Here is a 16,950-nt window from a genome sequence, read left to right on the forward strand (position 1 = left end):
GTAACTAAAACGCTGAGATTACACCAGCTAGCCGATTTTGTAATAGTTTAAAGTGCTTTTATTTTTTAGTATTCTGTCAGCAACTCAAACACTCGGAATTTATCAACTCCCTTAGTTTATTGTAGTAAAAAGTGCTTTTATTAAATTTTTGATGCTCAGTCAGCAAATAGCACATTCGGAAATTACCTACTACCTCCAGTTATTCTATGCAAAAGGGCTTTTTTATTGTTTTTTTATACTCAGTCACCAACTAAAAAACTTGGAATTTTTCAATTACCTGAGTTTTTTGTAGTAAAAGGTGCTTTTATAAATTTTTGAGATTCAGTAAGCAGCTAAGACATTTGGAATCTACCAGCTAGCTGAGTTTTTTGCTGTTAAGAGCGCATTATTAATTTTTTGGTACTCTCTCAGCAACTAAAATACTCGGAATTTACCAACTTCCTCTGTTTATTGTAATCAAAAGTGATTTTATTAAATTTCAAGGCTCAGTCAGAAACTCATTCTGAATTTACTTGCTAGCTGAGTTTTTTCTATTCAAAAGTGCGTTTTTTTTATTTTTGATACCTTTTCACCAATTAAAAGACTTGGAATCTACCAAATGGTTGCATTTGCTACAGTCAAGAGCGCTTTTATTAATTTTTTTGGTACTCAGCCAGGAACTAAAACACTTGGAATTTACCAACTATCGGGTTTGTTGTGTGCAAATGAACTTTTTACTAAATACTTGATACTCAGTCACCAAGTAAAAGACTTTGAATTGACCTAGTAGTTGATTTTGTTTTAGTTAGAAGTGCTATTATTAATTTTTTTGGTACTCAGTCAGCAAGTAAAACAATCGTAATTTGTCAACTATCTGAGTCTAAAGTAGTCAAAAGTGCTTCTATTAAATTTTTGATGCTCAGTCAGCCACTAAGACACTCCGAATTTACCTACTAGCTTTTGATACTCAGTCATCAATTCAAAGACTCAAAATTTACAATCAAAGGGTCTTATTTTATCATATTAGAACAAGTTAGTTTCTTAATATTCCTCCTAAGCCTGTTCTTCAAGTTTGAGTACACATCTTTTTTCAAATCGTTCACGTCATTTTAACATAGTTTCAGCTACAATCGCTTCAACCATTTCTTCATTGGTATTATTGGGTTCTTGACATTATCTGTTCTTAAGCTGTAGATGATACTATTAAATATTGCTGGTGCTCTGTTTCCCATCAATTCATCTTTATAACCCGTTGTTATATTGTCTGCCAATGTCCTTTTTATTTTAGTTGCAATTTTACTGTCTATTACCACATAACTTTTACATAGTTTGCAGTTTTGGCACATAGACAAGATATGCATTATGGCATTGCTGGAGCAGTAGGCCTTTCTTTTTTCCTTTGCTCACATTTTGATGCTAATTCCAGACAGGTGGTAATAAAATCTATCAACAGGTAGCGTGTAACCAGAACCATGTGCAAGATGTTACCCTTAATCTTCAACTAATAGCCTTATGTTTGCATTCTCTTTGAGTGCTATCATTTCTAGAGATGATATTCTCGAACATCCATCATCAGTAATGGTGATTTTTTTCAGTAATTCAAAGGAATATAATCGTTCACTATCATGAAAACGCACGCATACATTTCCAATTCTTTTACCGCTAGTATTTGTTTCATACTTCAAATATTTTTCTTTGTCAGTATTCACCACTGCGATAACTTGATCATGTGTACACACTTTCCTGAAATATTTCATCTTCACTTTTTTATGTATGATGTAAGTATTTATCCTTCCAATGAACTAAAAGCACTGATTGAAAACATACCAAAAACTAAGTAGTGCCAATGACCAGCCATAGAGTCCCAAGGGGGCAGCTGCGTAAAAATAAAAAATCCAAAAAACCATCTTCACCAAAGATTACATGTCATTCTAAGACAGCTAAAATCTAAATTCTATAGCCCAAAAAATGCGCTAAATCTCAAAAAAGTCTAAATCCAAAACAGCAGAGGAGCAAAAATAGGGGGGGGGTATTAAGATCCCCTTAGATGTGGGACATGGATAACCATAGGTTCCCTCTTTAAAAATTTTTATAGCAATTGATTCATTCAGGAACATAAGTTTGCCGGTTTACTTTACCCAAGTGTCTGTCATAAAAAAGGGGTAGCAGATTTGTCACTTTTTAATTCATTATAGTCTGGTTTGTATTATAAAATGCGTCTGGTTTAATTTACCCAAGTGCCAGTCATAAGACCTGTTTCATTCAACTCGAATAAAAAGTTTATTCATATAATTGCCTTGGGATTACTGAATATTAAGTATGTCTGAATATGTGCTCATTTAAGTGTGCAAATGAGGTTTAGGGTATACGCAATGAGGCTTAGGCTAAATCTTTAGATCCTCAGGCATTCCAAACGAAGTACTGCCCCCCCCCCCCCCCGGAGTACAGAGTAATTTGTATTAGCAGTAACTGTAAACCTAATTGCTACAATCCTTAAATAAATTAATCGAAGGACAGTATGGAGTCAAATCGGAAGGTAAAACTCTCCTAGACCTAGATTCTGCAGTAGATATGAGTGTTCAAACTAGAAAGGCTAATATTACGAATGAACTTTTGGGGGTTTTAAGAGCTAAGGGTTCTAGAACAGGTTTGAAAATTAATGTTTAGAAGACTAAGTCGCTTAGGCTAGGAATAAATGAAGGGTGAAGAGGTGGCACTGGTCAGCAAGAACATCGCTCAAGCGGATAGCTTCATTTACCTGGGTAGTGTCTTTACTGAATATGGTGGATGCAGTGAAAACGTAAAAAGCAGAATAGCCAATGAAAGGGGTGTTTTTTTTTTCTTTAATTTGAAATGTTTGGACCAATAGAATAAGTCTGTAGACCAAGGTTAGAATGCAAAAAGCTGCGGTAATGACAATGATCGAGTATTGTTCTTATACGCGGCTGCTTCAAAGGGCAGAGGAGGATGTAAATGTTTTACTGAGGAGCTCCCGAATGACAGCTTAAGGTACCCCTTTGAATGACCGTATGTCTTTCAACAAGCTGTACCAAAAAATTAGTTTTATCCCACTTTCTAGGGCTATACTGAAAGAAAAGCCATGATAGCTAGAACAGGTTTTTTGGCTGAAGAATGACAAATTTCCAAAGATTCTTCTTTTTGACCATTTATTTGGGGACAAACGAAAAAAGGTCCCTGTATGGAGTGGCAGTAAGTCGTAAGGAAGGACTTAAAGGTAGTTTGGACTGCATATTAGGAGTAATAGGGAGTTTTGATTAGATTGGGCAGTAGAAAGAGCGTACGAAGCTCTGTTAGCCTTTGGTGGCTTGGTTCAGCAGTGAGTTGGTAGTAGTAATAGTAGCGGTAGTAGCATAGTTGATTCTTCAAATACTTGTTTACTGGTATTGAACAGTTACAGATGAAAGTAAGATTCTTAACTCTAGACGATTACTTCCATGATCCACAGTTTCAAAAGTTATTTTGCTGGACTTGTTCTAATAAAATCCTTATCCATAAGGTATAACTTCAATTCAAGGTGACGCCCGTAGTGATTTATCACTATTTCTAGTGATTTTTTTTATTGCCCAGAGATTTTTTAGCTAGTAGTTTTTTTAACTAGTGATTTTTTACAGGATCTAATGATTTTCTATAATATATAAATTCGTGCAAATAAATTATCTATAAAGCTAATTATTGAAAGTAAAAGGGATCTTTTAGTGAAAACTTAACCGGAAGTCAAAAAACAAAATCTGTTCTCTCTGTTTTTTCTCAGAAATCACTTAATAGAAATTATGTTAATCAAATTCAAGAGAGACAAGGCTGATAAAGTTTTACGCACCAATTTGCATGAAGGAGTACTACGTAATTAAGAAGTATTATATCTGTATGCCGGTATAAAAAGGCAGAAAATTAGTCACTTTGCTACGAAACATTTTGTCGTTTATTTTTATTAGTAATATCCTTATGAAGTTCCAGTTACGGCTATAACATTTAGGGGTCGACAAACTGAAAATTCGGTCTAGGTCCTTTGCAAAACCATATCTGATACTTTCGTTCGAAAGGGGATGGGTGAATTACACTAAAAACTTAACAAAACACTTTTAAAAAATTTATATGATTTCTGTTACTTTTTTACGGGTCTAGGTGTTTACTCCCTTCTCCCTCCCCCAAGAAAATACCCCCTCTTGTGGCTTGTTGGTCTCCGATCCCTTTAGAATTACGGAAAAAGGGACTAAAACTGTCGATTTCTTATAGAATAAGCGTCCTCCGAATTTTTTGACCATGCGGTAGAGCTGTGGATGAGGAAGGGACAGTCTCCCTCATTTACAGAATAAATTCTGCTTATTTTGGAGTATAATGTTACTCTTTACTCTCATAATAATATAGTAGACCAGATATATTCCCAGAAATCAAGGGGGTGAAATATCAATTTTACATTTTTGATGTTTTTTTTTAAAGTTTTTTTGTATATCCCCCTAGAAAAATATCCCCCAAGCCAAAGTCCTAGATATAAATCTCGGGACTATACGTCAATTTTTACTTCCACCCTCCCCTTGTTTCTCCCTTAGATCTAATTCTGTATTTATCTGAAAGTTCAATTAGAGCTGGAATGTTTTGGCCTCAAAATCCGCCTTTTGATGTATTTTCCTCCCTGCTAACTATCCAAAATATATTAAAGGTATAAACAAATTTCATAGTCTAAGGTCAATTTCCTGCTGTTTTACAATTCCGAATATTTGCATATAAGGGCTTTAAACTTCGACAGTGGGGTTCTCTGATTGTTTTGTAGTTAGGGACGGACGGAGATTTATTAGAGGGTGCATTTTAATGCTAAAGCATCCCAACTCTCATTGAGTTCTCAGATAGATACAGAATTAGTTCTAAGGGTGAAACCAGCAGAGGGTGGAGGTATAAATTTATATATAATCCCCAGGGCTGTATCTAGAACTTTTGTTTGGGGAGGGTTTTTTTTTGGGGGGAAGGGGGTAAAAAACTTGAAAAAACACATCAAAGATGTGAAATTGGTATTCAGCCCCTCTTGATTTATGGGAATGTTTCTGGTCTACGCTGCCATTATGAAATTAAAGAGTAACAAAAAACTCCAAAATTAGCTGAATTTATCAAACTTTGGAGGGTGATCATTACGTCAGAAATTGCGAGCTCTAGTACTATTTTTATAAGACAACAGTGATTGGAGACCAACCAGATATGGGGGCTATTTTATCGGGTTTTTCCGCGGGGGGTATTTTCCACGTAGGGGGATTTACCGGGGGGTATTTTTCGTGGGTGGGGACTAAGCTGGTAAACGCCGGCTCCCATCTTAACTAGGCTTTGATTTTCTTAGATACAAACCAAAACAAAACCAGGCATGTGTGCAAAGTTTGATTTTCGAGTGGCATTTGGTTAGATGTTCATAGGAGTGGAAAACACCTAGAAAAATGGGCTTATTATATGGTATATTAGATACAGAATAAAAATTTACAGGAATTGTGACATTTAGGAGGCCACTTGCCTTGAACTTTTCTCTCTCGTCTACCTGATTAATGATTAAACCCACTATTTTTATTATTAACAGAACATTTATAGAAGAAAACAAGTAACTATTTCCAAATTTCTGCTTTTTGTATATAGCAAAAGCTATCGCATGATCAAACAGTTCGTAGTAACAAACTGTAAGTAATAAGTGACTCGGGCATATAGTGATCGAATCTCTAAAAATAACTGATTTTGGTAACAATTTACATATGAAAAGAATAAAGTTTTTATGTTGATTCCCAATATATAAAATTCGTTAAGTTTAGTATTACTAATCAAAAGCTACGAGCTCGAGAAAATTTGACCGATTTTTTAAAATGGGGGAACACCCCCAAAAAGTCAAGGGATCTTCATGAAAGTCTCGTATTTGAATTCAACATATCTGGAAATTCTACTATAGAGGTTTCGAGCTAATGTCTACAAAAATACGGAAATTGGGATTTTAGGTCAGAATTTTTTTGGATGATTGTTTCGAACCCAATGGTTCTTGAAGATTGAGAGAGGGCTTATTCGAACAAAAATTAAAAGCTATAGCGCTTTTTTCACGTGACCATAAGGATTGGAGGGTAGCTACCTCCTACCTCCCACTCCCTTGTATTCTCCAAAGACGTCGGATCAAAATTTTGAGACAGCAGTTTGATCAGTATGGTTAAAAGGGCCAATAACTATGCCTTTTAAGAAGACAAGAACCCCAGGGCCTATGGAGAAGGCTGTGCAATTATCGCACCATTTGCATACAGTATTGTGGATTTATAATGAACTCCATCGAAGGGAAATTTTCTGCGAGGAGAGGGGATTTCTCACGGGTAGAATTTCGTTTGGGTAGGGGAAAGTTTAGGGAGAACTTTCCAGGGGAAATTTCACACAATATAAATTTTTCAGAATTTTTATAAGGATTTCGTTTTATTTGTCTTACTCTCTATTTAGTTCCTCAATTTTGCATGTGAAGAGAACTTTTCGCAAATTTTTCAGCAGGAAAGAACTTCTCTGGAGGTATTTTTCCGTGTGGGGGATTTTCCAAGGGGAAATTTTTCACAGGAAGAAATTTCTAGAGAGGTGACTTTATAGGAAAATTTTTCAAAAAAGAGGGAGGAGATCATTTGAAAACTTCCAGAATTTTCTTAGAAATTAAAAACAAAATTGTTCCTAATCATAGTAAGGAGAATTTTCCAGGGGAAATCATCCAGGGAAATTTTACTGGGAAACTTTTTAACGAAGGGGGTGGGTAGAAGAAAAATTATCAGAAACTAGAATGAAAAAATATATTTTTCAACTGAAAGTAAGGAGCAACATTAAAACATAATACAAACAGAAATTATTCCGTATGTGAGGGACACTTTCCCTAATTCAACTCTCACTCTTTACGTTAAAGTCAAACATTTTGTCACTATTCCATAAGAAAGATTCCTGAAACGCAAACGGCTGTTAATTTAGAAATATAATATTTTTTAAAGCATTAAAATCTGTAGACCAAGGGATTGAGAAGGGGTAAGCCCCCTCCAATATGGAATAATTTCTGTCCGTTTTAAATTTTAATGTTGCTCCTTAATTTCAGTTGAAAAAAACATGTCCTTTTTGTTAATAAGGCTTCATTGTTATTTATATCATTTTACTAAGTTGAAATCCTTATTTAGAAAATTCCCCTTCCTTTCAGAGATGCCAATCAGTGGAGTGGTGGTAGACAGAGGTGGACTGGAAGTGAAAAGTTAAGGGGGCATTTGAGTTAAGCGGCCATACCAATGGCCCTTCTTATAAAACGATTTTTTTTTGTGTTTAATTAGAAAGGGCAATGAGTGAAAATTGCCCTCCCCATAATTTACGCCCCAAGGCAAATTAGTACTTTCCGCTAAGTAAGAAGTAGGCTTACAGTAGGAAGAGGACAGATACAGCTAATCATTTTTTGTGCCAAATCTCCCTGATTCTCGGTTACACTCGGTGTTGCTCAGGTTTCCATAGAATGGGAGAGTGGCATCGTATTTTCAGCTGTATAAAACTGTCAACTTTCCGTCATACATCATGGAAATCCGGGCCAAAGAACATTCACGGTATGTGTCCTCTTCAGAATAATGTTCAACACCACTGAAAGTTTCTTGACTTTCCTTCAGAACACAAATATATATTTTGATCAGATACACAACAAAATAACTGGACTAAAAGAGGAAAATACTACTGTAGTGACAAAAGCGATATTAAAGCTAATGATCGAGCCTTAATAGCTGCCGATACATGCCAATTATGTAGTTGCTGCAAAAACGGCAGGAAGTTGAATCTCACACACCAGCCCCTACATATTCACTCTGAGTTCAAGTGTTTCCTCATATTCTGCACCAGACCAATCCCAGCTTGTTCTACGACTAGTGCAAATAATTTCGTGGAAAACTGAGACAAAGTTTTTCAGCTCTGACCTCATATCATGAGAAACCTTCACTATCTCTGCAACGCTTCGAAGGACTGAATCTGGCACTTTACATCGATGTACAAGACCGAATGTGGTGGGCCACAAGAAATATACGTCGGAAATAAGCTGTTTGTTGTCTGGAAATTTTTTTTTCAGGCTGGTTGTTATTTGGTCAATTACCACCCTGAACACTTCGAATCGAATCGCTTTTCCGGATAGTCAGGTTGAGAATATTTTGTTTTTTCTCATCATGCACTTTTTTTTGGCAACGCGACAATCTGACAGCTCTGAGGTAATTTCAAGGTCAATGAAGGGGTCTCTAGAAGGTACTAGATTGTCAAAATTGTCAAACCATCGGCCCTAAGCTGGCCAAAACCGACCAGCCCAAGGACCAATTGCCACCTTACCTCCCGGCTCAGACCACCTCTGGTGGTAAAAGCTGGGGTGGGGTTAATTGCCATCTGAAGATTAAAAAAAAAATTTATTTATCTTCAGTATTGTTAAATTAAAAGGAATCCGTGTGTTTCCAGCATTTTACTGAATTAGCACCACTGACGTTTCTAGCTTTACCGATAGACGTATATAATAGCGTCAATTTACGAATTTTATAGGGGGTTGGTCGGATGCATTGCTTTAAATCTAGGGGGCAAATTATCTTTTTCTCAGGGAAAACATGAACCGAAGAACCGAAAGAGAACCGAAAGAGAAAGCTTGTTGTCTGTTGAAGCAGCTAAATTATAACTTTAGTGATTTTTTGCTGATTTAACAATTTTTTTCCAAGAACCTAGTGATTTTTTGCTGATTTTCCTTTCAAGAATCTAGTAAATTTTTTTCTTATCTCGTGGCAAACCTGCAATACAGACTTTTGTAACAGTATTTTAGTTAGATATATGAAATAGCTGAATTTGTGGCAAATACGACTAGTTATGGATGATCGTGTGTTATCAGTAGTCCATAACAATGTATTATTCTTTGCAGCTGAAGTCAGACAATCAGCCTGATGTAGAAGGAATTACGAGACGAATTAACAGGTTGTCAATTAAAGAGAGTTTGAAGCGGGACATGCTCGATGGTATGCAGATGTGCAGTGACTTTTCTGTAAGTAGTAACGTACCACATCTACTTAATGAACTTAAGACTTAATGGATATATGCGATGACAATTTATTTATTTCGATAAACTTATACACTAGAGAGCTAAGTTTTGAATTAAGGAAAAAAAATTATTTGAAACACAATGGCTACTTCTTCAGATGGGCACTTATCTTAATTTCAACATTGCTAAAATTAGATGGTGAAGAGTCTTTGTCATACCGTTCTTTTTTTTCAAATGGGCCTGCACAAAGATTTATGGTATGGAACATACTCAGTAAGAAAAATTACATCGTTTGAAGAGAATAAACGAGAGACAAAGTAACAGGCTGTACCCAGCATTTTTTTTGGGGGGGGGGTGGAGGAGGGGGTTATAAAAGGATTTTTCGGGGGAGAGGTACACAAACGTAAAAAAACCCATCACAAATTTGTTTATATCCATTTTTGTTAAGTTTTTACGAGTTGGACAAACATTTCAGGAAGGAGTTTAAAACCTTCTAACCCCTACCCTGGGATACAGCTTTGGAGAGTGGTGCTGAAACGGAAGAGTGGATAGACTAGAAGAAGGGAGGTGTGCTCTGCACAGAGAAGATAGGAAGATGGATCTGGAAGTCACAATTTTTTTTTTTTTTTATTTATTGTTAATCCAAAAGCAAACTGTCTTACTACCCCTATATGGAAAACAGTTGAAGAAAATTAAAATTGGAGACTTTACAATATTTCAAAAGAATTACAACAACATTGAGCTTTACTAGTTACACAAATATCCTAAAATTGAATTCCAACTTTTCAAGACTGATGCTAGCTACTCAAGAACGAACTCAAAACAGATTAGTCCGCTAAGTTTTTTAATTAAATTTTTTCTTTTAATTGTTAAGGTCAAAGTTTTTAAGTTTAATTTTTGTTTTGTAAAGTGATGAAAATTTCAAAATTCTCTAATTTCGGGAATTAAAAAATCTTGTTAAATTCGATTGTTATTTCTAGGTGTTCACTGACCTACAAGCAAAATTTTCCCGTTCGATTCCAAACCAGATTTTCAAACACTTTTGTAATTGCCTACTTAAATTTTGAAGGTTACTCTGGCTGAACACATGTATTAGACTCTTAGGAATTATTGGTGCTGGCTTTTGGGGAATACAGAGGTCAAATCTTGTTGAAATCCCAAAATGATCTGATATATCAGTAATAATAACTCTTGGAGCTGAAAAAAAAATTGAAAAAAATATTGTCAGTGAGGTGGTTACTCGGGTGCATATATTTATAGTGGGAAATAAACCATAGGACATTCAAAGCTGCAAAAAATCCATAGAAACACTCGTATCAAACAGTTCGTGGTAACGAACTGTAGTAAGGAGCGACCCGGCTCAATAGTAAACGAAACTCTAAAAAACGGAATTTTGATGCTAAAAGATACATCAAAAGAATCGATTCTAATTCCATAATTTATGCTGATTCTAAATATATAAGTTTCATCAAATTTAGTCTTTGTCATCAAAAGTTACGAGCCTGAGAAAATTTGCCTTATTTTGGAAAATAGGGGGAAACACCCACTAAAAGTCATAGAATCTTATCACTTATATTAGAATAACTATAGAATAAATCACACCATCGCATTTGGCGTATCAGAGAACCCTATAGCAAAAATTTCAAGCTCCTATCTACAAGAATGTGGAATTTGATATTTTTGGCCAGAAGACAAATCACGCGTGCGTGTTTATTTTGTTTGTTTTTTTTTCTTTTCCCCAGGGGTCATAGTATCAAACAAGTGGTACTAGAATGTCGCATGAGGGCTCATTCTAACGGAAATGAAAAGTTCTAGTGCCCTTTTTAAGTGACCAAAAAAATTGGAGGGCACCTAGGCCCCCTCCCACGCTCATTTTTTCCAAAGTCAACAGATCAGAATTCTGAGATAGCCATTTTGTTCCGCATAGCCAAAAACCATAATAACTATGTCTTTGGGAATGACTTACTCCCCCACAATCCCTGGGGGAGGGGCTGCAAGTTACAAAATTTGGCCAGTGTTTGTATACAGTAATGGTTATTGGGAAGTGTACAGGCGTTTTCAGGGGAATTTTTTGGTTTGGGGGTAGGGTTGAGGGGAGGGGGCTATTTGGGAGGATTTTTCCTTGGAGGAATATGTCGTAGGGGAAGAAAAATTTAATGAAAAGGGCGTAGGATTTTCTAGCATTACTATAAAAAAAATAATGAAAAAATAAACATGAAAACGTTCTTTCAATTGAAAGTTAGGAGCAGCATTGAAACTTAAAACGAACAGAGATTATTACGCATATGAGGGGTTCTAAAAATACTTTAGCATAAAGAGTGAGGTATTTAGGAGGAGATAAAAACATCGCTCTTTATGCTAGAGTATTTTTTAGTAATTTCAACTGTTTATTCAACGGCCTTTCTGATTCAGGGGTCATTCTTAAAGAATTGGGACAAAACTTACGATTTATTATAAAGAGCGAGGTATTAACGAGGGTACAAACCCCCTCGTATACATAATAAAAAATTAAGAATATAAAAGTTTGTTACGTAAGTTAATTCTTAAGTTGCATATTTTTTACTAATAAAAACGTTCGTTAAAAATCAAAAGTTCTAGTTGCCTTTTTAAGTAACCGAAAAATTGGAGGGCAGCTAAGCCTCCTTCCCCACCCCTTATTTCTCAAAATCGTCTGATCAAAACAAAGAGAAAGTCATTTAGCCAAAAAAGAATTGATATACAAATTTCATTTTAATAATTTATGTGCGGAGAGCCAAAATCAAACATGCATTAATTCAAAAACGCTCAGAAATTAAATAAAAAAACTAGTTTTGTTTAACTAAAAGTAAGGAGCGACATTAAAACTTAAAACGGACAGAAATTACTCCGTATATGAAATGGGTTTTCCCCTCCGCAGTCCCTCGCTCTTTACACTAAAGTTTGACTCTTTGCCACAATTCTACTTTTTAAAACAATTAAAAGCTTTAGCGTAAAGAGCGAGGGATTGCGGAGGGGACAATCCATTTCATATACGGAGTAATTTCTATTCGTTTTAAGTTTTAATGTCGCTCCTTACTTTCAGTTAAAAAAAAACTAGTTTTTTTTTTATTTATCAAGCTCATGAACGTCAATATTAAATCCCCGAGCATCATAAATGGATGTGAACCAGTGGCTAGTTTCCCCAGCTGCTTATCCAAAATATCCATAAAAATTGGTATGAGGCTAGATGGCGATCTATACAATATAATAACAAATGCATCTTTAGGTTTCAGCCTAAGCTGAAGAATAAATGGTTCAAAAACCATTTCCTCATATACTACTAAGTCATTTCTTACCAAAACCTCAATATCGCTTCGACTATATGCACCATTTCCTCCATGTTGTCAAAACTGTTGATTCCTATTGTAAAATTTATTTCCTGGAATATTTAAAAAAATGGAGTTGTGGTCACTCAGCCAGGTTTCAGTAAGACCGATAACCTGAAAAACTGAAAGATCACATATTTCATAAAAAAAATTAAACGAAAAATTTAGCCCTTGGCAATTAAGATGGAAAACATTGAGGCCTCTCGCACCACCATAATCAGATTGAATTCCATCTTTAAACAAATATTTGGAACTAATAAATTTATAATGCCCTGCTACTCCAATATCATAGCTCCGACGCAGCTGCTCCGTAAATACACCCCCAATATCTACATTGGAAGCTTCCAGAGTATTAAGACGGCTAATGCTCCGGGAATCACGATCATAATTATCCATTGTCATTAAATTCATAAAAAACCTCGGTACATGGTTTCAATAACAATAAAAATAAGAAACAGACACAAAAAAAAACAAATTGAAAAACAAAAATAATCCACTTTAAAACACTAATAAGAAAAGGAACAGGCGATGAAAATATTGCCTGGAACCCGTTCATGTATAAAGCTCGAGCTCCTAAGGCAACGGCCAACAACTTAGTAATAAACACAAACACCAACATCATAAGATCACTTAAAAACTAACTTAATAAAACTTCAATAAGACTTAATCAACCAAAATACACAAATTATGGCATCAACAAAACACTTTAGCTACAGTATTATTTTTTTCATACAAATAACAGAGGGTAAAGTAGGGGGTACCCAGCATTCCACTCCTTTATCCACTAGACATTTACGGATACCCAGGAGTTCCTTGCGCACAACACACACACGAGGCGTAACATCATAACCAATAAAAACATTCTTATAAATGTTGAACTGTTTCCCTTTAAGTTTTTTCGCATTTTTCAAAAGAGAAAATCGAACTTGTGTATTGTCCACTTCAGTTAAGACCAAATGACAATCCATGAAATCAGAAATCAGCTCATGCGAATCAGATCCAAAATCAGAGACTCGGCATCCTCAATTTGTACTTCATTTAAGCCCCAAAATAATAAGTTGCACATTTTATTGCAATTTTCTTCAATAAGAGATTGGCTGAAAACTGAATTAATTTCTTCATTACATTTATTAATTTTCTCCGATTGGCCCTCCACAATATTCTTCGAAACCAGGAGTTCAGATTTAACTTTTGCAAATTCATTCTCAAACACTTTATTTTTATTTTCTATCGATGTAACACGATTGTTCACTGCACTTATATCAGATTTTATCTCCAAGACATTATGTTGGAGTGCCTCAATGTTTGTATTTATGGACTGCACCATTTCCAGAATTTTAATAATATTCTCAGCATTTGTTCTCTGACGATTAGTGAGAACGCTACCATCAGAATTATTTGTTGAATTCATCACAGGGTCCGATAAGTCCGCTTCAATTCGGTTACGTTTACCGCTGCCTTTCTTTCCCATAGTAATGATATGAAAATAACACTATTCGCCTTCCTTTATATGAACTATATCTACCCACGCTAGTTCCCAGCGTGCAATGTACATATGCATTAAAAGGACACGTCTTACACCCAAATAAATAACTTTCTTAAAACAGAAATCGCTGTCCAAAAATTACAGGATCCAGAAACTCCTTCTTATCCAATTATCAATTAAAGTTATTTCATGCTATAATGAGTATTCACAGAGTCAAAAACATTACATAGCATTCGCTGGGTTAGGTTAAATGCAGTCAAACAAGTTCACTCATTGACTGCTGAATGAGAATTGTCGTTTTTGTTTGTTTTTCCCCATGTTTTTTTGAACCAACAGTCCTATGACATTGGCAGGGGCTGAAATGTCATAAATGATATTTCAATTAGGTTGAAATGTCATAGAATGATGTGCAACGTTGTATAGTTGCGCATTAAAAATTAAGGAGGAAGGTCATTCTGTCTTTCTTTACCCAGGGACTGCCCTCTTTCCCCTCTTCTGACTATAAAGTTTCTACAGCCTATTGAATCATTCGCGCTTTACTGAAAACATAATATATTGTAAACATTGTTTTATCTATGAAATTGAAAAATATGAAGTGAAATAAAATATTCAATTGCTGAGATTTTAAGGAACTAACATCATAGTGTTTTAAGTATTCAGTTTGTTTTCACTAGTTCTTTCCATCATTTTGATTATTGAAGTGATTCTTTTATTCGTAGATTTTTTGAAAAGTTAAAGCATACTATTCCAAACACATATAGTCTTCAGTAAAATACAAATGACGCAAAATGCCTTAGAACTTTTACAATCAAAAGAGGGGGAAAAGAACAGATTCCAAAATCTTGTATGCAGTAATTTTGTCTCTTTTAAGTTTGACCAATAACAAATATTCGAAACTGGATTGAAACTCAATATTCAGTTGAATCTAAACTTGTTTTATGATTTATGTATTTATCTGTATTAGTAGCTGTTATCGTTACGTTCCATATGATCATTTATTTTAGTTTTTGTTTGAGTTGGGTTCATGCTTTGATAGCAATTTCTAGTCGTTTTGAATTCGCATTATTGTATGACTTAATATATACTGGTCCAAAGTTTAATATGGTTGTTTACTTTACTTTGAAAAACTTCTTTTTTGGAAAGTTTTTTGTTTAATTTAGTCGGAATTTAAGTTGGAAAAATATAAATTTATTCAGATTAATAAAAAATAACAGTTAAATGAAGAACGAACAGAAATTATCCAATAAACGGGGAGAGGCACCCTCTCCTAATTCCCCTGCTCTTTGCGCTGAGGTTTGGATTTCTATCTCTTGTTATTTTAAGAACGAATGTTCAAAAATAAGACCAATTGAAATGGAATAAAAAAGTATTTTGAACTTGTTTAATTAATTCTTTCAATAAAGCGGCATACAACTTTTGTGGAAATAGCGGGAGATTGAGTCAGCACGGTCTTACTCATATATGGATAGTTCCTAAGAGTTAGAATTCTCACTGTTGTTCAAAAACTTGTTTTTATTGTTCTTTTAATGGACACAAATTTGACATATAGGTCTAATACTATTTGCGTAATTCAGTGAGAAGCGATATGCCAATGGCAGGCACGTAGGCAGGAATTTTTTCGGGGGGGCCCAAAACCTTCAAAACAGCAGATATAAAGTAGCGTTTTTTTATTTAGTAACTAAATAAAGGCAAAAAAAAATACAGGTTAACTTTATCTATACTTTAAATCGTAACATTCGAGCAGAGCTAATAGCAAATTTTTCCAAAATTTCATCGACTGATACGAGAACATCTCTGTGGACATTCAAGAGTGCCAAGCCATTGAGTCGGTCTTCACTCATCCGACTGCGGATACGTTTTGATCCTTTTCATCGAAGAAAATGACCTCTCAACACATGCTGTAGACGTGGGAATGACACAAAAGATGCTCAGTAACTTGTGAATATTCGAAAATATTCCACGTTCGCACTCAGCCAAGCTCTACACTGCTGTCTTTGGGAAAAGACTGGGTACTGCTTTCAGCCACTTAGCTCGCCATAGTTCTAGCTCAGCCATCACGGCGGAGTCTGAACTCGTTAGATATGAGGCGTATAATTTGATCAGTTCTTTAAGATCGCTGCTAGGCTGTTTCACAACAAAAGATGGCAGTATTCCGCTGAGGCCTTTCAGTGTGACCTTGTGCTTTGTGAATCGAGATTTAAGTGATTGTATTAGCTGATCTACAAATGGGAGGAAAATGGAGACGCGATAATAAAATTCTAGATGTTTTTCTGCCGGGATATCACTTGGGATTTTGAAAGGGTTCCTCTTTCGTGGCATGACAAGAGTAACTTCGAGTTCTCTGCATAGCCTAGTTGCTTCCAGAAACAGCTGATGAAGCCTTCCCTCGGCACTACTTCGGATTTCTTTGAACATTTATGTTACACTTTCGACGCACTGAATGCACATAACCATATCTATGTTTTTAGGCTGCAGCAGCTTAGATAGATTCAATGTATACCCAAGAAAAAAATCCATCACAATGAGGGTCACTATGTAGTCCAAGCTCAGGATGTTGTTGAGCAGACTTCTGGCTTTCGACAACGTTACCGAGTCCCCGTCTGTCTCTATTTCCTCTGGGGCCTTAAAAATAGGCACAATCAACTGTTTTGAGATCTGAATAGCATCATGTCTTTCCACCCACCTAGTTTTGCACAAGCCTTTAAGATTAAGTGCAGTATAAGTTTTTAGGATAGCGCTTCGCTTTGCACTAAAGTGGAAGAAATTAACTGTTTCACGAATAACCATCATACAGTGCTTCATTTCAGCTATTTTGCTCGAGTCCGTCAGGACCAAGTTTAAGGAGTGAGCGATACAGTGAACGTACTTGGCGAGCGGATTTTTGCTCGAAATAAAAGCCTGGGCCTCTGACAAATGTCCACTCATGTTTGGAGCTCCATTTTAACCTTGTCCCCTGCAGAGTTTCATGTCGAGACCAAGTTTCTCAATTTGACTTAGGATAAACTGACCAAGGCTTTCACAGCGCAAGTCCTCAACAACAGCGAACTCGATGAACTCTTCCCTAATCTGCAGTGTTTCACTGTCCACAAATCGAAGCCCTAGAACCATTTGTT

General features: G+C 35.6%; 1 protein-coding gene across 2 annotated transcripts in view; it reads left to right on the forward strand.

Moving 5' to 3' along the window:
* Positions 1 to 16,950, forward strand: part of LOC136038715 (uncharacterized) — a 69,176-nt gene that overhangs the window by 42,836 nt on the left and 9,390 nt on the right. For both annotated transcript variants that reach the window (XM_065722041.1, XM_065722042.1), the window contains exon 6: positions 8,891 to 9,010. In XM_065722041.1, the coding sequence (XP_065578113.1) occupies positions 8,891 to 9,010 (120 nt within the window). The remainder of the gene's footprint in view (positions 1 to 8,890; positions 9,011 to 16,950) is intronic.

The sequence above is a fragment of the Artemia franciscana genome, chromosome 18, assembly GCF_032884065.1.
Source record: "Artemia franciscana chromosome 18, ASM3288406v1, whole genome shotgun sequence".
Taxonomy (NCBI): Eukaryota; Metazoa; Arthropoda; class Branchiopoda; order Anostraca; family Artemiidae; genus Artemia; species Artemia franciscana.